Genomic DNA, 24,712 nt, shown 5'->3' on the forward strand with positions numbered 1-24,712 from the left:
ATGTAAATAAAACCCCTTGCAACTGAAATAAAATTGAAAAAGTCAGATTTAGAGCTATGAAATACGTCCTTTGGATGGTATTAAAAAACTGTGCAGGAAATATATTAGATAAAATAAAGTATACTGCTATGAACTACAGACTGAAGACCAGATAAAATCAGTATCGTGTTAATAGAAAAGGCAGAAAAAAATATGGCCAAAGATAAAATCCAAATTAAACAGCATCCTTTGTTTGGATTGAACATTTCCCCAATATCAACATGTTCTGGCCAAACATCTCAATTTTGCCAAAATTGCATTTCCTGGCAGAAATGTACTCTGTAAAAAGGTTTTGACTAGCTCAAGCCCTCATATGCCAAGTGATTCCTTTCATGTTCTGTGGTTTTCATCCGCTGTGGAGTGAACTTTTAGTGAGCCTCATTCATTCATCTGCCCCACCATAAAAATACATGGCTATTTTAAGCACATTGTAAAGTGGAACATGTCATTTGGCCAGGCTGCCTGGTCACTGGAGCATGGGCCAGGAACCCCAATCTGCACCCACCCAATATCAGGGGCAGCACCCTGGGGTGCATCAATGCCTGGAATCCCAAGGAGGGGGATATCCAAAGTGCCTCCCTCTGGAGACGTCCATAATTTCAGCTCACCCACAGCAACTGGGATGACTCACACAAATAGATATTCACATTTCTGTTTCCTCCCCTTTTGCAATATCTTTCTTTCCAAAACGAAAATTGCTACCTCAGAGCTGAGAGCTGTGTCAATAAACCCATCACAAAAGGGATCGGCTGCCAGAGTCCAGAAAGGGTTAAGGCAGCAGTTGGAGAGGTTTGGGGTGACGTCGTGCTTCTGGATGCCTGAGAAGTCTCTTGAAGGTAGTTCCCCTCTGGTGAGGATGGGAGAGAGCGGAGGTCTGAAATCCGAGATCCCTCGCAGCCCGGAGCTGGTGAGGTCCCAGTAAAAGCTGTTTGCCTGCTTTCCCTTCCTGAGCAGTCACACCGCTGCACTGGCCCGGGCACTATGGAGCAAGCCCCCTGGACACATGTAGGACTCACTCTGCTCCAGCTCCTGCTCATCTCCTGCTTGCCAAGAGGTACCGTAAGTGAGCGTGTACGTTCCCGGCACAGCCGAATGAGTCCCTTTCCTTCAGAGAGGTTTGATCTCATGTGCTGTCATGGGAAGTAGGGACATCTGCAGGGATGGTAATAACAGAAAGAAGGGGCTCGGCTTTATTTATTTTTTTTTCTTTCCAGCATGGAGTGGGTGTGGGGGGAGGTTTGTCCAGGGATGATTTCCAGGCAAACTTAATGGACTTAAAGAGAAACAACTGTCTGTATTTGTTTGCCAATGGCCATAAGGAAAAGGGTATGCAATCACTCTGCTTACTACTGCTTTATTTTCTCAACACTGAGCAAAGGAAATTATGATAAAAAGAGGCATTTAAGTCTCTGAATTGTAAAGCGTAATTTGTTTAGTTTGGCAAGACGAAGACTTCCCTCTCCAGCCCCAACACTGAGAATGAAGGCAAGGGAGGAAAAAAGTGAAAGAATAAAAGAAAACAAAAGCCACACATTGTTTCCGATCTGGGCTTTAGTTCTGCCAATATTATTCTTTCGAAGAGGAAGCCTCGTTAAAGCAGAATGATCTTTTTTATATTCAAGCCTCACCCCAGTTTCTGCTGAACCAGCATGTATGGTTTCTTCTTGATAAGGTTAAGCGAAAAGCAGTTACTGCTGAGTGCAGATTTGCTGTTGTTATTTACACGTGGAGGTGGCAGGAGCTGCTGGCAGCATCTTGCTGTTAGCACTGCTGGCTGCTCCTCAGGAGCTGCTGCCCTAAGGACTGGGAGTTGATGTGCCCTCACGTCACCCACCCTTCAAGCTGCTGCAGACCGTGGTGAACCTGGTAGGGTAACTGCCTGTTATTGGGGGAGCTGTCAGGTATGCAGGCACTGCGACTGGGGTGGCTATCAATCATCTGTGTCAAGGATGGTGCTTCAGAGCCCACCTGACCTGGGGCTGCAGAAAAGGGTCTGCCTCTGCCACACTCTGCCATTGCCTCTGAGGCTAGGATGAAGGTGACAGGCAGTGGTCAGCGATGTCTGCCCACTGGTGCCTGCAGCATGACCTCCTGCCAAAGTTCTCCTGTGGCATAAGCACAGAGAGCTTCTCCACACCTCCATTCCACATGCACTGACTTGATGCTGCCACCCTCTGCCCCATGCCACCTTGCACACTGACCAGGAGAGGTAGCTCCGTGGCACACGCTGGAGTGGCACAGAAATAGCGGCAGAGCAGCCCTAGGCATGGGCTACAGCTGTCAAAGCAGCAAGGTGGGTGACAGATCTCTCCTCCTGCCAGAGCAGTATGTCTCAGTCATGGTGTGAAGTTGGCTTGCTGAGGGGGCAGGCACTGTGCTGCTGGTAACAAGGGGAGACAGGACAATGAAGGGTAAGGAGATGAGGGCTGTCAGACTTCAAGCTTGGGAGGGCGGGTGCTGGCTCCCTGACACCGGCTCCTCACACTCCAGGAGCAGTGCAAGAAGGTCCTGTTGGGCACATGGAGGAGAGCCAGCTGTCCCTCTTGCCCCATCTCCTTCCTGGCTGTGCCTCCCCTGCCCTGCTGCTGGTGGAGTGGGCACATGCCCACAGCTACTGACAAGAGGAGGGGGCCAGGAGCTCCCCTCCGGCAGCAGTGCGAGAGGCACTCAGAGACAGGGGAGCAATTCAAGAGTGCAGTGGTGGCCTTAGCATGTCAGGGCAGGTTGGAAAAGAGCATTTTGCCTCCTCCCCACAGATGTATCCAATTTTTATCCCTATCTATCACACCCAGTTGCACAGGGCCTGCCTCAGGAGCTATGGGCAGGAGCCGGCGAGGTCTGGGAATTGATTTTTGGAATAAACTTGAAGTGCAAGTGACTCATATTTCCTTAAAAATATATGTGTGTTTGTTTCTGCCTATCTAAACCCTTCTCAACCTCTCTTCCCCTCCCCCTCCAGCCTCTGTCTAGAGAAGTGGAGGCCAGATGCACTCAGATGCATCCAGATGCATTCAATCTTAGCAGATGGGTTACTTCAGTTCACATGTTTAGGTTTCTAGCATGGACAAAGTGACTTGCTTTTTGTTTTGGAGAAAAGCTGGGGTTACTTACTCTCGTACCCAAGGCCATTGCAAGGGGCTCCCAGGGGTCCCTGCAAGGCTGCTGCTGGCCAGCATTTGGGTCTCCATTGGCCCACCAGGAATCCTCACTACCACAGAGCCCCGCGGGTGCTTCCAGCAGCACGTGCTCCCTTGGGAATGTGGATGCCCCTCTCTGTCCTGCAAGACCAGAGATGTGGTGCAAATGGGGAGGGAGGCCATAGGGCAGGGAGGCAATCTGTCACTGGGAATAGATGGGGACATCTGCAGTCCTTGGTTAGGGCTCGACTACACGCCCCTGTAAGGAGTAAAATTTGAGATGGAGGGGGTTTGCTGCTGTCTGTGTGGATTATTTCTATCTGGGTAACATTAACTTCAAGTAAACTGCCAGCATGCTCCAGGTCTCACAGCACTACAGCAAGCAAGAGCTCAAGACAGGTCCAGCACCACTCCTCCATGTTTATAACACAAGCACATTCTCATGTAATGTAGTAATGAATTTCAATATGGCAGCTGCTTCTTCTCCACAGATTCCCAAATATTCTCCCCTATTGCAGAATCCTGGCTTTGTCCCCCAGACCCCATATACAAACACACATATATTAGAGGCTGGGCTCTCTAATTTCATCAATGCTGTCACTAACTCATTTGTTACCTGTTCCCGTTCCTTGTCTTGCAGCACAAAATCTCTTCCTGATCCCAGTAGTATAACTTTTGTGGCCAGAATAAGCTCCTTTATCCCAGAAGAAAATCAAGGTCTGAAGGGTAATGAGGCAGCCTCTGTGTTTTAGCCTTTACCCTGGCTATTTTAGCCTGTCATGGCCCTTCTTGGATGAAGCCAGCACCTGTAATAAAATTACAAATGCCAGCTGACAATTACAGAGACAAAACTGAAGGAGGAGGAGGTTTACGGCAGACTTCAGGTTGCTTTAGATGCTAAAACCATCCTGGCTAGTGGCATAGGTGGCTGGTGATTTAAATCCAACTATGACAAAAAAGATAGAGTAAAGGTGTCCCTGCCCATATCAGGGCATTGGAACTAGATGAGTATTAAGGTTCCTTCCAATCCAAACGAGTCTATGATTCTAAATAGAAAGGAGAGGATATGAGGGTATGGTACAAGAAAATGGGGAAAACAGCAAAGTTTTGACTCAGGAGGTGTGGAGTATGGCTTTATTTTGCATATTACAGCTTAGCTTCTGGGAACAAGGGCTGCTGAAATGTAGAAAGAAAGGGAACAGGAAATTTCCTATAGGAACGAGCATCTTATTCAAGAGCCGTCAATCATCTCTGCAGCAGTGGTTAGACCAGGCAACAGGAGGGGCTGCAGGACATGGAGGTTTATTGAAAGAGAAAAATGGTGGGAATCACACCTGAGGTGATGTTGGCTGAGGGGTAGTGGGATTAAGAAGGCTTTAACATGTAGAAACACTGAATTAACAGTCCTGTTTTCAGTTAAGACTGGAAACAGAAAACCCAAGAGCTATTTGTGTTAATGCGGTTTTTGCATTAACCCACCATTACATTGCTTAGATGGGCAAAGTATGGATCTCACAAATAGGAACAATTTTATTTGGCTTTCCTTTTCGACAAAGCAAAATAAGGCAGTGTGGAGAGAGATACAAGCTTTAGAAGTCACATGGGGAATCCTGTTAAGGACCTGATAGAGACCTCAAATATAATTTTTTTTTAATTGAACTAAAAATTCTCCTTGGAGGAGAAGTGTTGGGAGTTTACAGTTTGTTTGTTATAGCCTAGTTAAGAATAGAAGCTTACAAATGTAGAAAGGGCACAACTGCAGGAGCACAATGAAGTAAACCTATGGCCTATCAGGAACACCCTCAGGACTATTTATATCTGAATTTATATCTACTAAACACTATATGACAACAGAAAACCTGGAATAGAGACCCTCCTATTTGAAAATATTAGGCAGACCCCAATTCCTGAACCAAAACAGAATGTACATTCTCCTTTATTTTCTATGTGAAACATGATCTGAATTGTTAAAAAGGCCGAGTTTAAGACAAGTAGTCTCATCCAGCAGAACACATTTGTACATGCACTAGACAGGTTTTCAGTGCTTTTCTTAAGAGAGAATATGCATTAGTAGTTTAGTCTGCTTTGAACACAATTGTGCATTTGGGACTTAAAAAGACTGTCAAGTTAATGCACATTTATTAAGAGGACAAATTCAGCTTAGCATACTAAATTTACTAGATGATCTTTAAGCTCCCTTCCAACCCTAACCATTCTATAATTCTATGATTTCCTTCTGTGTTCACCCACTGGCTTTGATTTTTTCAAATAGAAATCCTTTCTTTTCCCCCCTCCCTACTCTCACTGCTGTGTGAAAGCACACGCCAATGCCCAATACATGATCCTCACTGGCTCTACAGGAGATGCAGTCTAATTTTTCAACAAAGGTCTGTGACCCGTAAGCTAAACACAGTGAGTAAAACTAAAACAGGAATGTATTTTATCTCCTCTTTTTATTATCCCAGCTGCTAAAAAGAGTAACAGGTATATAATTTCTAAAGAGAAACAAGGGTTTTTAGTGACAGCATTATCTCTTTCATCCTTTTAATACATCTATTAGGAAACCAAGCATCGTTTTGCACAATAGGTTATCTGAGGAAAAAAGAGATTAAGAATAAAGACCTGCACTTTCCTTCATTATTAATGATTTGGGGTACACTGTTTTCAAAAAGACCCAATAAAAGCCTCTTAAAGGGAACATCTCTCTTCCCTTCCAAGGTCTTGGCCTTAACTTAGATCAAATGGAGAGTTTTGCTATTCATCACAGTGGAGGCAGGGTTTCACCCAATATGTTTCTCATTTCCAGCTGACAAGTTCTCTACCTCCTGTGCGCTCAGAGCTCTTCTTGTTGTTATTGTCTGCAGGCATCATACTTACGGGGTTGGGCCCAGCTTGCCCATCTGTGCAATGACAGTAGAGATGAGGGTGGTGAGGCCCTGGCACAGGATGCCCAGAGAAGCTGTGGCTGCCCCATCCCTGACAGTGTTCAGACCAGGTTGTATGGGCCTTGGAGCAACGTGGTCTAGTGGAAGGTGTGTAGTGGGGCTGGATAAGCTTGAAGGTCCCTTCCAACCCGAACCAGTCTGTGATTCTGTGATTCTATAAAACAAGAATAAAACTGAGACATGTGAAAAAAAAAAATGAAAAAAAAAAGGATACCTGTTTCACCTAGGTTTCACCTCTGTTGGAGCTATTTTTTCTTTTAAATGAGAGAGCTTCATTTCACAATTATTTCATGGCCAAGCATTCCCTAATAAAAGCCTTAGGAAATTGCTCCTGCAAACTTCATTTCTTCTGCAGAAGGCAGTAATTGGCTTTGAGCATCATGTTGAAAAATTAAAATATAATCAAATAAAAAGGGGCCTGTTCCCTCATGGAACATGAACTGGTTGAACAAACACTTTGCAAAAGTCATCCTCTACAGATGACTTCCAATTTTAGAGATATATCCATTTGTATCTACAATGTGCTCTTAATTCATATGGCACTTTTCAAAGCAATTTAAAATAGTATTTCTTTGAGCCTAAGTAGCATTTTACCAATATGCTCATGGATAAATTGAGGCATAAAATGAGAATTCATCTTTTCAGGATAAAAGAATGGACTAGTAGGATGGGAAGTTCCATTAGTTCAGACCAAGATATGGATATCTGCATCGAGTACTTTCTTCCATCTTTCAGGAGTTCTGACAAATATATATATCTGGCAGGGTCCTAAGGTGCTCTCTCTTTTGGAGGAGTGTAGAGCACATTTAGGTTGTAAACTTTTCTTCCCCCTTCCCGCCAAGGATGGATGGAGATGGCAAACTGTTTTTCTGCTGGCTTGGTCAGCTGATCCCTCCTCATAGCAGCTAATACAAGCACAAAGATAGGGAGTGGGAATGAGAAGATGGAAAGTCAGGAAGAGAAGGGAGGAAAGCATCCCATCTCAGCAGCAGCATGGGCTTATATCAGCTTAAAGTCACTGCAGCCTAAAAAAGTCTTTCTCCAAGGAAGTGGAAGACCCAAGAGTTAATTGGTGTAATTTGGCTTGCTTCAAATCACCTCAGTTCTTAGGCATATAATTTTGCCAGCTCTCAGTCTTCTGGAAGAGAAATTCCCTTTCTATTGAGCAAGGTGACCATGTCTGACAAATCTGCCATGGCAAAAGACAAGTTTGCTGAAGTTGCAATTTTACTCTGATGAGCTGCCTGACCCACTTCTCAAGCAGCAATCACTAAAGTGTTAAGCCTGACCTAGTAAGATAAACCAAAACTGATTTACTTGAATATCCCAAGGTGCAAACTGCAGTTGGTTATAAGCTTACTAATACATGCATCATACTGTTCTTTTCCACAGCCTGAAACCCTTGCTCCCCATAAACAACCTCCCTGAAGATGAAAGCTAATAACTCACTACATTCTCCACCCATGGACTTATATTTCATCCACACCACCATCCCACAAGTTTCTCTTCCTCTTTCCTTATTTCTTTGTTTTTTAAATGCCTGAAGAACCTTTTGCTATTATTTTAATTTCCTTTGCAAGGTCAAATTCAGCTTGGCTTTTAAGCTGAGCTCTAAGAAATAGCTTGTTTTGATGGTCAGACTTTTTTCCATACCCGAATGAGAGATTTGACTGGACTTACTGTATATCCCACAGGATTTGTCATTATTGTATGCAGCAGTCCTTGTATTGAATAGAAGCAGTGTTTAAGACGGTCTTATTCTTGCAGCTATTTTTTATTGTTTATTATTGGGGCAACCTCTTTGAACTCATTGGCATAAGAGTAAGTAATATATCTTCAGACTTCAGGGTGAGTACTAATGGAGCCTTCACTTACCCTGCAAGGAGACTTTTGGGCTTTTCAGAATGGTGCAGTAAAAACTGCCCATTTGGAAGGCTGCATTTTCACTCAGTTTCAAACAATATTTTTGTCAAACCTCCACCACAACCCTTCCAAGTACTAATAAAAGAATTTCTTGTGTAGTTGTTACAACCTCTTCTGAAGTCCTGCAGTTTGGAACAAGATAGTATTTCAGGTTTAAAGAGGACAGAGATGGCTGAGTCTTACGTGTGCCCAGCCATGAGGGTGATAGGAAAAACAGACACACTTGTGTCAGGGAGACAATGACTACATTGCTGACTGCTCAAGCTCCTCTGTGGCACACCAGCCTGCCCAAGCACATCTTGGCCTAGGAAGCTGGCATGTTTTGAAAAGGTGAAGCAAAAATAAGAAGTGAAAAAAAGGAATTCTGGACCAGAGAAAGTGAGGAATGTGTGTGAACCTGGCAAGTCAGATTAGAGCTGAATTTCCGGTAGCTCAGTAGTCCAGCAGGTTAAAACTATTCACCCTTCAATCTACTGCAGCACCAGGAGTGACCTCCTTCCACTCCTTCCCTTCACTGGATTCTGTGGGTTCATGGTACAGAGGCTGTAGTTCATCACCCACTCTCAGCTTTGCACAGAGGAAGTTCAGGTCCCAGCTGTTAGCAGGGAGGGTTCCCCAAAGTGAGGAGCCTTTGGCTCCTACAAAGCCTTAGCTCAGCACCAGGGACAAAGGGAGGTGGCATCATCACTGTGAAGAATTGCCATCACTGTAGCTCAGCCCTCAGACACTGACTGGGAACATCAGAGAATCACAGAATTGGGTTGGAAGGGAGCGTAAAGGTCCTTCAACTCCAACCCTGCCATGGGCAGGGACACCTTCCACTAGACCAGGTTGATCCAAGCCCCGTCCAACCTGGCCTTGAGCACTGCCAGGGATGGGGTAGCCACAGCTTCTCTGGGCAACCTGTGCCAGGGCCTCACCACCCTCACAGGAGATGAAGAACTTCTTCTTCATACCTCATCTAAATCTCCCCTCTGACAGGTTAAAGCCATTCCCCCTTGTTCTGTCACATGTTTCTGGGCTTTCACAGTTAGTTTTTCCAGGCTGCTCAACATCTTTGTCACTGACGGGTGATCCCTGAGGACACCACTGTCACTGGTCTCCACTTGGACACAGAGTCACTGATGGAAATTCTCTGAGTGTTACCTTCCAGCCAGCTCCTCATCTATCCACTAAGTGGTCCATCCATCAAATCCAGTCCCCTCCTACTGCTTTACAAAATCCATTGCTGACAGCCTTAGCCTCTGAAATGTGCTATAGGGACTAGGTGGTCTCAGTTGGTCTCACTAGACGCAGGCGTCAGTGAAAAGCATGAGTGTGTTGCCATCTGAACCTGGAAACACATGAAAATGACCAGCCACCCTGCATATGCCTCAGTGCTTATCTGCCATCTCACTTGCCCCTCAGAGTGGGCTCAAAGTGTTGGCTGAAAAATTGTTTTTGTGCTGAAGACAAGCAGGTCTTCCCTCTGACACCTGCCCTGGAGGTTCATGTGCTTTCCCAACACAGCCATTTTTTGCTTAGTTTCTGTGGTCTTGAGCTGCTTCCATGTGTGCTGTTTATGCCTGGATTTACTGAGCTTTTCTTCTGTCCTTAAAATCCCATAAATTAATCCACTGTTTATTTGCCTGTCCAGAGACTTGTTTGTTCTTTTCAGCTAAATATTTTGCATGGGTTGTCAAGCAGCTTCTTCCTGCTTCTCCCAAAGAAAGGTCAAGCCACTTTCTGGATTGTGTTTGATGCTAGGAGACACAGCCACTGCCTGCGAGTCAGGCTGCCTGCTTTGGAAGATTATCAAAGTCAGGGCCACAAAGCACCCCACAATTATCTCTGCCCCATTTGGCCAAGGCCTGCCTTCCAGAATTCTACTCTGTCAATAAATCTCCCCTCACACTTCCCTGCCTCATTCTCTTCTGGTTTAGGGTAATACTGGCCAAGTGTGGGCATGGGGAGCAGGGTTGTGCCTCTTCCTCCCTGGAGCCCAGGATGAGCACAGCAACTGAAACAAACATTTATTACACACATGAGTGGCTCTGTGCATCTCCCTCTTAAATTTCAGAGGGAAAGGCTTCCTTTGCTTTTTGCTCAGTAGTCTAGAGTTATTTATGCAAACAAAAGGGATCCTGCCATTATAAAAAAGGTGCAGAGTCTTCACACTAATGTCTTTAAAAAATAGCTTCTACAAAACTTCAGAAGATTTAATGATATATGTGAAGAAAATCCTCCAGAGCATCACTTCAAAAAACCCTCAAATCCACCAATTTCCTTGTCAAGGCTACATATGTTACCCCAAAATTGTCAGTAAATCAAAGACAGACTATTTTTATTGTTTCAGTTGAGATAAGGGCAAGAAGTGATCAAACAGCATTTCTAGGTGGCAGTAGATTTATTTTTACAATTCTTTAAGGGCCAAGTTAATTCAACTCCCCTACACTATAAATACACACATTTGTTTCACCAAGTAACATCTGCTTTTTGACCCTATTGAATGCACAAGCTCTACATATGAAAATATATATGCATATCATAGTATCACAGAATGGTTTGGGTTGGAAGGGACCTTAAAGCTCATCCAGTTCCAACCCCCTGCCATGGACAGGACACCTTCCACTAGACCAGGTTTCTCCAAGCCCCATCCAACCTGGCCTTGAACACTGCCAGGGATGGGGCAGCCACAGCTTCTCTGGGCAACCTGTGCCAGTGCCTCACCACCCTCACAGGGAAGAACTTCCTCAGATCTCATCTCAATCTCCCTTCTGTCAGGTGAAAGACATTCCCCTTGTCCTGTCCCTACAGGCCCTTCTAAAAAAAACCAACCTACTCCAGATTTCTTGTCAACCCCTTTAGGCACTGGAAGCTGCTCTAAGGTCTCCCCGGAGCCTTCTCTTCTCCAGGCTGAACAAGCCCAGCTCTCTCAGCCTGTCTCCATAGCAGGGGTGCTCCAGGCCTCAGAGGATCAAAACATCTGTGTGAGCAGTGAGCCGTGTACAGGCATGGCTAGATATGCTATACCTTAGATATGTATGGCTTGTCGCAATAACAAGGGAGCCCCATTACTCAGAATTTAAAACAATAGAAAAAAGGATGTTACCTAACCACAATGAATTAAAAAAAAAGAAAAAATAAAAAAGGGGAGGAGAGAGGGAAACAGAAGAAAGAGATAGCCTCATTACGTTTCCTTCAAGTCTCATCTTTCTAGTCTGCTCTCTCTCTTTTTACCACCAAACTCCATGAAAATAGTCATCAGGCCTGTCAGCTGGTGAGGAGACATGCTGACAGCACCATGCACTCATTATAGAACTTAGTGTGCCGGTGGAGAAATGGGATCTGCAGTTACTGTGGCAGTCCACTTCTGATCCTGCCAATCCATGGCAGATAATAGATTATATCCTTGTGTTCACTTCTCTGTTCCCCTCTAGCAGAGTACACAGTGATCAATGAAAACTGCCCAGGCGCTGAGTGGAATATCATGTGTCGGGAGTGCTGTGAATATGACCAAATTGAGTGCATCTGCCCAGGACAGAAGGAAAGAGTGGGCTACACCATTCCCTGTTGCAGGAATGAGGACAACGAGTGTGACTCCTGCTTAATCCATCCAGGTATGTTTTGGGCCACACTGCATTTGCACTGGAACTTTGGCCAAAGCACCAGCACATAAGAGTAGCTGCTTGGGAGGGGAGTAGTAAGGGAAGGCAAATCTCACTGGGGCGTGGGATTGCCCCAGATCTCCTCAGGAGCTTCTTCAGCTACTCCGCTGACAGCAGCAGGACACATGGCAAGGTCCTGCGGAGCAGGTAGTGTTGTTGCTAGAAAAAAACCCACCACACTTTCCACTGGCAGTGTTATCCTCTGGGCATCCTGGGCAAGCTGGGGAGCTGCCAAAGGGCAATGCTGCAGCTGGCTTCACAGCAGGAGCTTTATGTAGGTGCTCTGGGATGGTTTGTGTGCCCAGAGCAAGAAGGGAGAGATGACTAGAGAGTGGTCTTGTTCAGCCTGAAGAAGAGAAAGCTCAGGGGACACTTTATAACAGTCTGCCCATGGCAGGAGGTTGGAATTAGATGATCTTTAAGGTCCAAACCAGTCTATAGCTCTATGACTTGGAAGTCTGGCTACCAAAGTAGAAAGGGTGAAGTGAAAGGTGAGGGCAGGAGGAGACAGGACCAGGTTAGAAGACATCAAAATCACTTGGGCTGGGCCCAAGTGGCACCAGCAGCCACATTGAGACTTCTGAGAGAGACATTTACAGTCAGAGCAATGAGATTTAGATGTTTGGACAAGTCAGACTGGGAGTTTGGTTCCAAATCTCAGAGTCTGAGCTGCTTAGCGTTTGGAGGTGGAGGCTGGGTGCAGTTCACAGCAGGGAAGCTGTCAGCACCACAGCAGTCATTAACATAACCAGCATTCTCTGCAGACAAGAAGGAAAGACTGCTCCTCTTCCTGCAGCACAATCTACCTCGGCCGTCATCTAACACTGCGGCTCTCCTTTCAGGCTGCACCATTTTTGAGAACTGCAAGTCCTGCCGCAATGGCTCCTGGGGAGGGACGCTCGATGACTTCTATATCAAAGGGATCTACTGTGCAGCATGCAGAGCTGGCTGGTACGGAGGGGACTGCATGAGTAAGTGTCCTACATGGGCAGGGAGGCATGGCAGGGCCAGGGAGGGGTGGGATGGGGCCAGAGCCATGCTGTGCCTTTCCAGTTATCCCTGAATGGTGACTTTTTAACGGGCACAGACAGGAGAGGGCAAGCACAAGCAGGCAGTGAGCAGAACTACAGAGGGGAGAACTTTTCTCCCAGTGCTCACAGAATTGGCCTTGGCCCCAAACCACAGGAGGCTGCAACCCTACTAAACTTCTGGTTTGTTTAGGTTTATTTTAAAACTTTAACTACTGTGACTCTGGAAATCTTCTGTTGTCTGCTTTTCTTTGACATTCTTCAGTATAACTGATTCCCCAGTGGCCTTCAGCAAAGCTTAAACATTTACAAGGGCATCAGCTAGATCAAAGAACTTCTCCTCTGTCCTCCTTCAACCCCTGGGCTGCAGAACCAGCCCCAGGCAAGACTCAGTGCTCCCTCCGTCCTTCGAACAGCTCCACACTCTAAGGAAGCTCTGGAAAACAGTATCTTGCAACTGCTAACAGTGCTATGATGGACCAGGAGTGTTGCAGGCTCTGGTAGCAATACCTGAAGGTTTTGTTCACAACAGCATACAAGAACTCCTGCTTTGGATTTTGCTAAGCTGTTGATTCCAATGCTGTCTTTCAGTAGTGAATTCCATAAACTAACTTGATACAGTTTTAGTATTTCTTTTACCAGTTTTCCACCATTTGTATAGATTGTCTCTCTGTTCACCTTTCACTGAAAGATGAAAGCAGAGCCTCCTTTTCCTGCTCTGCTCTGTCCATTTTTTTTTCGTATCTTAACTTAACCTCCTTTTAGTCACTGATTTTAAAGCAATAACTGAGCCTCCTTTCCCAGCACAGCCCACGGCCATTCAGGAGGTGAAAGCAAACAAAATAAAATCATTGCTTCAAACAGCAGAATATGGGGAATCAACATGTTTCAGCAACAGGACTAACCCAACCTTGGTGCTTCTGGAGTTGATAAACTGAGTCCCTTGCTGTTGATGGTGTGATTTCTGATAGCACTTTAAAGTCCTGTTTGCTCTGGGTCAATGCTCCCCTGGCACTTTTTACAAGAGCAGAGCTGAGAAAGAATCATTAGCTCAACTAACCCTTCCTCTCCCTGTCTCAGTAGGTCAGCTGCCCACAGTATATTTCAGCCTGTTCTGCCTACTTGTGTTTTAAAGCAAACATACCTCCTCACTGCAGCCTGTCTGGGCACTTTTGCAATACTGATATTTGAAGAGCTTTGCTCTATAGTGCTTTCCTTCCTACTTGCTCTTTTGAGGGAAGCAGTGTGACACTGAGGACATGGTCTGTTTTGTGCGGGTCTGTGGTACTTCAGAGGCAGGTTAGGATGGGCAGAACTTTTCCACTCTTAAAAGAGGAGCACAGGGGGCACTTGTGACCTCAGCACACTTCTGAGGTCCCCTGTTCTGCCTCTTACGTCTGTCTCACTTTTAGCCCTGGTGGTAGGCTCAGGCATGCAGAGATTGCTTGTCCAGAAAGCAGTCTGTGACCATGCTGGGTGCAGGCCTGCAGGCTATGTGGCTTTTGGTCTGGAGGCTGGCCAGCAAGTACCCGCTGAAGGGCAGCGTGCACGAGCTGCTGGAGCAGTGGATCTGCTAACATCACATTTTGGAGAGCAAAGGAGGAGGTATTTCTCTTTGGTACCTGCACATAGGATCACATCTGGAATTTTGCAGCCTGCCCTGGGCACCTTTGTAAGTCACAGACTAGTATGGGTTGGAAGGCACCTTAAAGCTCATCCAGTTCCAACCCCCTGCCCAGCCGGTCAATCTACAGTCCACACACAAAGCTTTGCCCCGCACCAGCTCGGCACCTATGGCAAACAGGGATTGCTCCTCTTGACAGGGCTTCCCCAGCTGAACCTTCTTCCCTGAACGTTACCACCCCTTGCCAAGCGACGCCCGCCTCTACCTTGCCCCTGGCACTGAGGGACAACCGGGGAGGAGGTACGAGCCGGAGGGACGGATAAGCACGTCCCGGGCACCCGACGGGGCTCCGGGTGAACCCGCCGCCGCTGCCCGGAGACCGCTGGGGTTTGTCTCCCTCTCGCGAGCCGAGGGAGGCGTTGCCTCGGAACACCGCTCCCAGCCCCGGACTCTTGCTCCCCGGGCCGGCAAAGATAGCGAGCTGCTCGGGCGGGCTCCGCTGTAACCGAGCAGTACCCCTCCGGCTCCACCCTTTCACTACCGGACCGTCCTTGGAAGCCGCGCAGGGTACGGCCCGCCCCGGTCCTGCCCAGCCCGTCTGGGACTCCCCGCTCCCGGGCTCAGCCTCCGCAGCGCCTCCCCTCCCGCTGCACCATTTCCCTCGGGCTCCCGGTGCCACGGCACCGCCGCCGCTAGGTGTCAGCCGGGGGCCCTGGAGGAGGACGAGAAGGCCCCAGGCCGGTTCCGGTCAGGTGGAAGTGGCGGTGTCCGCACTTCAAGGGGTAAGGGGATGAGTGGGATTCAGTGCCAGCAACAGTGTAGACTGTGGGCAGGATTAATGCCTATTTAACACCGCACTGGTGTGTGTGTGAGGCAGCTGTGGGGCAGGGGCTGGTTAGCACAAGGGGAGCAGCCGTATGGCCCTGGGGTGCCACATCCAGCTCCATGGGCTGGTGGCACTGCCTCAGCCGCAGGGCAGCAGCCAAGGGGCTGTGCGCAATGGCGTAGGGCAGGGTGAGGTTTCTGGACACTGACAGCAAAAGTGGTCATACGCTTGGAGGGCTGTGGTGGGGAATCACAGACTGGTTTGAGTTGGAAGGGACCTTACAGCTCATGTAGTTCTAACTCCCTGCTATGTGCAGGGACACCTTCCACTAGACCAGGAAGAAGCAGCATGGGCTGGCCTGTGAAGCAGTCTGGTTTGTACTGTCTGCTGGCAGAGCTGAATACATGGACTTGGCTGAATAACAGCCAAAGGATGGCAGATCATTTGGTAAAAAGAAATTGTATAGGGTAGTCCAAGGGAATGTTAGTACAGAAAAAACACCTGCACCAAATAGAGTACATTGGAAGAATGCTAGAAGGTTCCAGGGAGAATATTAGAGAGCTTTCAGTGCCTAAAGGGGCTGACAAGAAATCTGGAGAGGGGCTTTTGACAAGGGCCTGTAGTGGCAGGACAAGGGGGAAGGGCTGTAACCTGACAGAGGGGAGATTGAGATGAGATCTGAGGAAGAAGTTCTTCCCTGTGAGGGTAGTGAGGCCCTGGCACAGGTTGCCCAGAGAAGCTGTGGCTGCCCCATCCCTGGCAGTGTTCAAGGCCAGGCTGGACACGGGCTTGGAGCAACCTGGTCTAGTGGAAGGTGTCCCTGTCCATGGCAGGGGGTTGGAACTGGGTAAGCTTTAAGGTCCCTTCCAACACAAACTGTTCTGTGATTCTATAATAGTTTCCTACTGGGACATTTCCTAATAGCACTGTTTATTGGATAGGATTATCATGCTCTAAAATGCACATCAGAATCTAAACCCAGAAGAACCTGCAGGACCCTTGCTTCTGTACCTTGCATTTCAGCTGCCTTTGTCAATCTCCAATTATCAAGTCACTTGAGAACACATCAAAGCAGGAGACAAGGTGGTGTTATCTAACAGCTGTCCTCAGCCTTCTTGTCTGGATGTGGTCCTTGTGATGAACAACAGTGCTGGTAGTTTTAGAGACTTTGCAAGCATCGATGTTTCACATAATATTGGTGACTAACAAGCGACAGGTAGCAACAAGGCATGATGAGGGACATCTCCTTTCCCATATCATCCCATTTATGAATACCAGTAACTCTTCTACTCTCATTCTCCTCGATTCAGTCCTGTTGACCTGTGAAGGAGCCCCACATCAATGCTGTAGCACTTGAACAGCAGATAATGAGTTCTTACCGGAGGTCTCCTGAGGACCTCTCCCTCTGCTGACCCATGGGTCTCCGTGGGCTACAATGTAGAGGTCTTCTGAATTGTTTTGTTTTCTATTAGTAACAAGCCTTAGAGGAAATCTTACTGCGGTCCCGAAAGCTGCCTTTTATTCAGAAACAGGAAAGGAACAAGGATGTTGACACTGCCAAAGTGGATTTTTTTTTGTAAATGAGGCAGAATTTGCCAGCATTTGTGTTTAGGATGTAAATTATTTTTCAGAACTTTCCAGGTCTCCCGCAGATTCTGAATGGGAAGAGAAAAGACTCCTTTTGATCAACAGATGATTGAATAGGGAGTCAGCCTAACTTCTGCTAGAAAGGCTGGAGATACAAGAGCACAGATCTGATGTGATCGCAGAGGTGCTTCATGCAGAGAAGGGCGGTAGCAAATCTGAGGACATTCTTTTGGAGACGGTCACTGAATGGCTCCTCTTTAGCCTCTGGACCACCTGCTTTGCTGGCCAAACCTACTTCCTTGGCACCAGTGTTCAGAGAGTTCAGGCTGTACCACTGCAAACAGAGAAGTGTATTTAGTATGCTGTGCGTACAAGTATTTCTGCACCAGTTCTTTGGCTTTTCTTTCTTAAAGGCATCAGCAACTCAAAAGCCCTTCAGGATGAAAGAGAAACTTTCTTTGAGGTGGTCCAAGCCCTTTGTCAAACCATCTGAAGATTTCTAGCAGCTTTGTCTCAGGTTGTTTTTGAGGCAGGAGCCAACAGCAGCACAAGATCCTGTTTCTTGCTGTGGGAAGGAGCATTATCATGTGAACCACAGCAGATCTTTCTGTACTTACTGAATCCTAATGTGGTTGCTGAGCACAGTCATTAGCCTTGTCTTTTACAGAGGGAACTAAGTGAGCCCCAGAGAAGGATGAAGCACTTCTGAGGAACTCTTCTGAGCAGCATTTCTGTTTCCTTGGGTCCTGCTTAATTAAGGGTAACCAAGGGTAAATGAACAAAGGGTATTTCATTTGAGCAACACTTTCTTAAGAAGAAAGAGGAGTAATTGACCTGCAGTTTTCACTTTTCCCCATAGACCAGCAGCAAGACTGATTTCCAGCCACTAAGATCAATTGGAACCGCAGAGGCTTGGTTCTTTACCAAAACAGGTCACTGTCACCCTCTTTTCCCAAAGGAAAGAAGGGTCCTGAGGCAATTTTTAAAACTCATTTCAGTAGGAAGCATTCACCCTGTGTTACTGGTTAAAAGTTTAGGGTTCCCCTTGGGAAACAAATGGAAGCAGCAGGGATTTCTGTTGGACTAAAGAGGTAAAATGAAGTGAGAGAGTTGCTGTGGAGGTCTTTTGTGTTACTTGTCTTTTCACTTATCCTCGTTATTCATGTTATGCAGCCTATCAGAGTTCCCTGGTTTGGCGATGCTGTTAGACTCAATTGGAATTTATGACTTATGGATAGAGCCTCATCCCCCAGCAAAGTACCAGAAGGCTTACCAGGGAATATAGCCATGTGCAAGACTCCATCTGGAAAGATGTAGTCAGAAAAGTAGAAACTGAGAAATTAGCTCTGTTTGGTGTGTAATGTTATAACTACGTTTTGCTGACACTTGCATTTCTAGATCACAGAAGACTCTATAAAAGTCACTAAACAACTATCCTTCCACAGTAAAAATACCATTAGCCATATTTTATTGCTTGGGTAAAGGCAGAGGTTACCGAAGGTGAGAGAACTCTGGGCTAAAAATGTTCAGCATCCAAGATGAGGAAATAGGACAGCTATCCCTGGACAGCTGCCTAGGGACAGCTGCAGGGTAGCTGTGGAAAGATTGCTTCCTCAGTGTGCGACCTTGTCTGCTGCTTGTTCAGGTCCTTGTCCTCTAGTGGTTTTCTCAGGGTGGCCACCGGAGTTGTTCATCTTATCCTGTTCATGCTGGGGACTGAAGTGCATTTTATAGTACTGTGAAAAGCTGAGAGTGACAAAGGCAGGATGGGACAGGAGCAGAAGTGTAGGAATGTACCTGAGAGAAGGGGTAAGGGCTGTATAACATGTATGTGTTACACTGAGTCACTGGCGGAGGAGCTGTGGTGGTTATGTGTCTCCACTGGCATGGTGGCATTAACACATAAGGAAGGTGTGGTGAATCCTGAGGACAAACAGACATATCCTCTAGGAATAGATCAGCTGGTTTTCTTCCAAAGGTCTCCTTATGAAGGATTTGAAACTATGATGTTGCGTGCAACAGCTTCTCCTCTCACTGTTTCTCTCACTTGAGCTAATTCAAGTGTTCATTGTCCTTTGGCATTTTTCCACCAACTTCCTCAGCTTCAGGTTTTACGCAGCTCAACATGAGATCCGTTACAACTCTTCTGAGCTGGAGGGTCAACCTGCTGGGTGGGTGGGCTAATCAAGAGTGGGGCAAAAGCTGTAAGGAATGGCTTCATGGGGCTGCATTGCAAACCAGGAAGAAGCATCAACTAAAACTTTTCTAGGGGTACTCTTAGCCTAGGCAATACTCTAATTAGAGTCAGAAGTCTTTATAGCCATTTTATGGCTGTGCCTTTATTTTATATACTGCCTGGTAAGAAAGCATTTATCTGGCTAAACCACCCTCTCTTCTCATTCCGGTGTTGTTTCTACACATATTTTCTTCAAATGCCTCTTAAAGGTCCTTTACACAGATATTTTTTTTTATTCCTTTGCTCCCCAGGGTGTGGGCAGGTTCTTCGAGCTTCTAGAGGTCAGATTTTGCTGGAGGGTTACCCACTGAATGCACGATGTGAATGGACTATTCATGTTCAAGCTGGATTTAACATTGAATTAAGGTAGGTCATACTGACTTACAGCCAGCACTGGTTTCAGTTGGACCTTGGGACATGTGGAGCACCAAAAGTCAATGGTGGCCAACAGCTGGGAGCCTTGGGGCAATGAAGATACCGCCACCACTTTGCATTTGGTACCTCAGCTCTTTTTCCTGGTCTAGCTTGTGATGGGCACAAATCATCCACTGTGTGAATCAACATTGCTGTGCCTTCAATTCCGATTAGGACAGCTGGATGCTGAGGAAAGTTTCTTAGATACTGCGCACAATGTATCTCTCGAGGTCTGTTCAAGACCTTGACACCAAGACACCCAGTGTTTTCTGAAGAGTGTACCAGGCTGAACTAAGACATTCTTTGAAGAAAACCTATAGGAACAGTTTGATATGATGTCTCATGCTAGGAGAGTTGTCCATGGGACCTGCCTTACATTTAGCCTACATTTTCACTCTTATTTCTTTCACTCATTTTACCAGCCCTGTCCTCTATCACCCTCAGTTACTCCTCTTACCATTCCTATGGAGTATATGATTGGTTCTCTGACCTGTTAGCCCACTGCTGCTGACTCAATCTCACACTTCTTGGTGGGGTATCCTGCCTAGTGCAGGACACTCTCTATTTGGGGTAATTAATACTGGTTTTATGTGTGTGTAGCAGGGAGCTCACACACGCAGAAGGAACCTTGGCAGCGGATTGTATTCAAAACCCACTAACTAATACAATAAAAACAGTAGCTAAAGCCTTCACATCAATATCTCACCAGCTTTGGGCCCCAGGCAAAAGAATGATGCTTTCTTTCTATATGTTTAAAGAGAGACAATATTTAATTAGAGGAAATCAATTTAATAGAAGAGCTTGTAGCATTCCCACACTAACAGCTTTTTTCAGATTAAAAATGCAAGCCTTTTATGGAGTTATGAGTAGCTGCAATTATAGAATCACAGAGTTGCAGACTCGTTTGGATTGGAAGGGATCTTAAAGCTCATCTGGTTCCAGTCCCCTGCCATGGACAGGGACACCTTCCACTGCACACAACTAAGCATGCTACTAGTCTTTCTCCTGGGTCTGCCATCCGTGCTGAATTATTCCCTTCACTGCATGTTCATATAAAGGTGTTGGTTCCCTCTGTGGTTGCTAACTCTGTTAGTGCACCGCCAGCGTTGTGCTGAGTAAGCACAACTGCTAACAAAGGAACTCCTTTCTTCATTCTCTCTGTGTACAAATCCTGTTTGCTGCCACTCTGATGGCTCGCAAAGGCAGGGGTGAGGACAGCAAGATACAGAAGAGTAACAAAGTGGTTTGTCTCTTCATACAGGGCAGGGAGAGCAAAACTCTCAGGAGCACAGATAAATCTTCCCTTGTTTCAAGCTGTGCCACAAGGTCCTTTGGGGGTTGGCTAAGCAGAGCTGGTTTGATAAATGGTGCCCAGATTGTGGTGGGGGTTTGTGTTCTCTCCTTTTTTTTCCAGCCTTGTTTTTCTGTGGGTTATGATGTATACGCTCCCTCAGCCCGAGCCATCTCAGGTATGTCATACCACAGTAGCATTAGCTCACAACTTTCAATCATTTTCTTTAATGCCTCAGCAGAGATGCAGTTTTACATATTTTCCATTTGCTAGAAGCTTTCCTCAGAGGGGTTGGTGAATGTACTCACACTGCAGAAACCACAACAAACATGAAACCAAGACAATACTTTGCATTTCATTTTGTATCTGATGAACTGTAGCACTAAATTAGTTTCATAATATCCAAGAGAATTATACTATAGCTACAGTTTCACAGGTGAAGGAACTGAGGTTAATAACATTGCCTGTACCTGTGATTTAAACAGCAATAGACCTCGTGGTCTGTAAAGGATCCCATCAACTGAGCTGTAGCCAAGAGGTTTTGAAAAGCTTTGGCAGGTTTCTTGACCTAACAGTTATGAGTCTGAGATTCTATTGGTACAGTGTATCTGCTTCTATGCTAAGCTAAATAGAACACAAATCAGACCCCCTATGATTTTCACACCTTCCACTTTGTCTTCATAAATTTTTAAGCAGAGAAAGCAAACAATTAAAGCAGTATTTTGTGTATGGTTCCTTCATTCTCTGCTTTCACTCTGTGTGAGAATCTCTTGATATTCTTTGGTCAGGAACTCACTGCTGGGCAGTTTTACCTTTACATCTATAGATAATGCTGCTCCCATCACAGGGTGGCCTTCCCACACATAATACTTAATTTTAAGCAGAAATGTACCAGTTTGCGGAACCAGTAAATATTTTTAGGATTGAGTTAGGATAAACTGTAACCTAAGTGTGACAAGGATGAACAGGTTAATTTGTATATCCCTGTAGTTTCCATAAGGGTAGATACCTGGGGTATGATCTGCCATTGAAAGAATGTTTTTAAGGTGTAGTGTATAACCTGATGCCTGTGAGGATGCCTCTGGCAAACCTGACAGAACTAGAATTCAACGAATGCATTTTATGCAAAGCTAAATTGAATTAATGTCTCTCTAATGCATCTATAAAGCAGATGCCATTTTTATTTTTACTCTACATTCCACCAGATGAGGTGCTCTCCTCCATTGCTGGGGCTCTGCTCCATTGATGTAGCTTCCTGCAACTGCTCATTCATTTCTCTGCATGTAGTGTACTCCTGATGCTCTAAAACCAGCCATATGACCTTAACAAGGGTGACTGAATGAAGAAACCTCTTAAGTCAGCTCTTGGGTTGTCAAAGAAAGGTCATTTAACATAATATGGGGGCCTCCTTTGCATAGGGCCTGAGTCCCAAGGAGAGAATAGCAGGAAATAGGGTCCAGTACTCTCTTGCCTCTTTAAGACTCTGTGATCCAGCAGCACGTCCAAAATTTGTCTCACCTCATTGGTGTGAAAACGAGCTCTTTGCAAATCACTAGGCCCACATTGGAATAGGCAGTGTGAGAGACTTTACCTAATCCTAAACACATTTGTCTGCAGCATTAGGAGTTCCCAGGAAAACTAAACACACAACAAGTTTAATTTATTCTGTATTCTGCTGAACAGTCAGCAGCATGGCCTCTCCAGGCCCACATCTTTGCATTCCTATCTGCTGTACCAAGGCAGGGCCCCACACCTCTGGCCATTGCTTATTCTCCAGAGGCACTTGGTGTTTCTCCCGCTCTTTCTCATTCATATTCCAGTGGGATGCTTTGGCTCTGTGCCCCACCAAATCCAAATGGCAGTATATGACACTGCTGTTAATGAACAGGAGTCTTGTGCAGTGGCTGGATTAAAGCTAGGAAAGACACACATTGTGGGAAAGGTCTTTAAATATTTCCCTTTTTCACTAACTCCTGTCCCTTATTTCTGCCCTCAGAAGAAGGGCAAGTGCCAGATATTGGGAATTTACTACCATTTTGCTTTCTGATGCAAAACATGCTGTAGTGTTTCGGATTCCCTTTCTCTGCCTGTTTCTGCTCCTGTCACATCCCCAAGCTTTCCTTGTGTCCCTAATTGCTGACTTCTGAACATCACAGTGTAAATAGCTTTTGAGCCTTGGTCTTTGATACTGTCACTTTTGATACTTAGATCCTTGTTTAGGGGAAATAGAACAATTTTTAGCAAATAGCCATATAGAAATATGCCCTCCTGCAGTGTCTGACCCTAGATGAAATTTCTACCATTGTAACATGTTTAGGGACCAGATACGTGTAAACAGACTGTATGGCTTCAATTTAGATTTCACTGTTTTGCACTTAAATATTCTCATGGAGCAATTGGCTTCCAAGGATCCTGATGCAAAAATTGAGATGAAGGGGGACTTCATGTGATTAGAGACTTGTTTATACATTGAAGGGGGGTAGCACAAACATAACTGAATATCCAAATAAATCAGAGCCAGGGTGCACAGGTGAGAGTATGCAGTCTGACTGTGCATCCTTGTACCCCAAGATTTTCCATGCTGAGCGTGGAGTTTGACTATATGTGCCAGTACGACTATGTGGAGGTCCGTGATGGGGACAATTTGGACAGCCAAATAATTAAGAAATTCTGTGGAAATGAGAGGCCACCTCCCATCCGAAGCACTGGGTCTTCACTCCATGTCCTCTTCCAGTCTGATGGATCCAAGAACTTTGATGGATTTCATGCTGTCTTTGAGGAAATTACAGGTAAAGTAATCCAAAAGTGGAACATGCCACTCTTTCTTATTAATTCAACTGCACTAATCTCCCTGTTTTGCTTCATTAAAAACTTTCATGCTGTGTTGCCAACAGTAACTTATACAAAGTCAGTGCAGGGAAGGTTTGAAAGCCATTAGATGGCATATGAATGTGAGGCTTTTCTAACAAAGACTAAATTCCTTCTACCTGTGAGAAGAACAAACACATCAGCCAGCATAGAAAAGCTGCTGTTTTGTGAAACTTTTCTGTTTGAATCTGAGCTTTAAGAGCACAGAAGGAAATGGAGAAAGGGGCATATGCATCTGCAATTGCAGAATTGCTCAATGCTGTGGACAGGAGTGGAGTCACTGTCTCAATTAGCAAAAACCTGATGCAAAGCCTCATAATTAGCTCAGCAAAAATACCCTAACATGACTTGTGTTGGCTCATGTGTCATGCCATTAGAGCTTAAAAAAAAACTGTGTACAAAGGACAGATTATTTTCTTGAAGGAAAAGAAAACAGAGGCATTTTCTGTAGTGTGATGAATTTAGTATTAAGAATGACAGAAGCAGGGCTCCAGAATTACTGTGGTTTTGTTAGAGCTCAGTGCTTGCATCCCCCACACTCCTTTCCATCATTTCTTTCTGGCTGCAAAATAACATTGGAAGCGTAGCCAGTGAAGCAGCCTCTGTGCACTTCCTGCATCTTCCTTATTCAGCTGCATAGGGAATTTTGGTCAAATCTGTCCACAACACTCCTGGCACAGAAGGCTAATCAGAGCATGCTGCTTCCACACAGATAAACCCTGCAGGATCCATGACTCACCATAACTTGCTTTCCACACAACCTGGTGCCCCATGCTTCATGAGGTCATCCATGCAGGTTATATCTGCCTTGAGAGGTTTAGTTAGTTTATATAATCTCGATATAAATACACAAACCTAGAGTGGATCAGCATATAGCAATGATCAGGGGTATGTGACAAGCAATCCAGAATGTGCCATTTCTTAGCCTGCCCTGTTCTTCTAGTGTTACTGTTATTACCTGTCAGGAACGTAGCAGGAGCAGTTAGCTACTCATAGCTCAATAGTACAACAAGAGAGGTGATACAGAACAAATGAATGTTGTGTGGGCTCCTGCATAAGGGCTGCCTACACTCAAGGAGCTACCATTATCCATATGGTGCGAGCTGAATGGATTCTGTTTTCTCTGCACAGCAGGGAACACTTGGTA

At 45.7% G+C, this 24,712-nt stretch overlaps 1 protein-coding gene across 4 annotated transcripts in view; it reads left to right on the plus strand.

Annotated features, from left to right (window-relative positions):
- The first annotated feature begins 552 nt into the window (after positions 1 to 552).
- The window catches only part of PAMR1 (peptidase domain containing associated with muscle regeneration 1), a 51,338-nt gene continuing 27,178 nt past the window's right edge, over positions 553 to 24,712 (plus strand). The window contains exons 1-5 of one of the 4 annotated variants that reach the window (XM_061462849.1): positions 553 to 1,093; positions 11,464 to 11,643; positions 12,534 to 12,662; positions 19,244 to 19,358; positions 23,269 to 23,486. In XM_061462849.1, coding sequence (XP_061318833.1) covers positions 1,021 to 1,093; positions 11,464 to 11,643; positions 12,534 to 12,662; positions 19,244 to 19,358; positions 23,269 to 23,486 — 715 coding nt within the window. In that variant the 5' untranslated portion in view covers positions 553 to 1,020. Of the gene's footprint in view, positions 1,094 to 1,772; positions 1,911 to 11,463; positions 11,644 to 12,533; positions 12,663 to 19,243; positions 19,359 to 23,268; positions 23,487 to 24,712 lie in introns of those variants that run through there. The other 3 variants (XM_061462850.1, XM_061462852.1, XM_061462851.1) reach the window with 3 other exon arrangements.

The sequence above is a fragment of the Pezoporus flaviventris genome, unplaced genomic scaffold (genome assembly GCF_033815535.1).
Source record: "Pezoporus flaviventris isolate CSIRO_AGI_PZ_B2104156 unplaced genomic scaffold, CSIRO_AGI_Pfla_v1 ptg000036l, whole genome shotgun sequence".
Taxonomy (NCBI): Eukaryota; Metazoa; Chordata; class Aves; order Psittaciformes; family Psittacidae; genus Pezoporus; species Pezoporus flaviventris.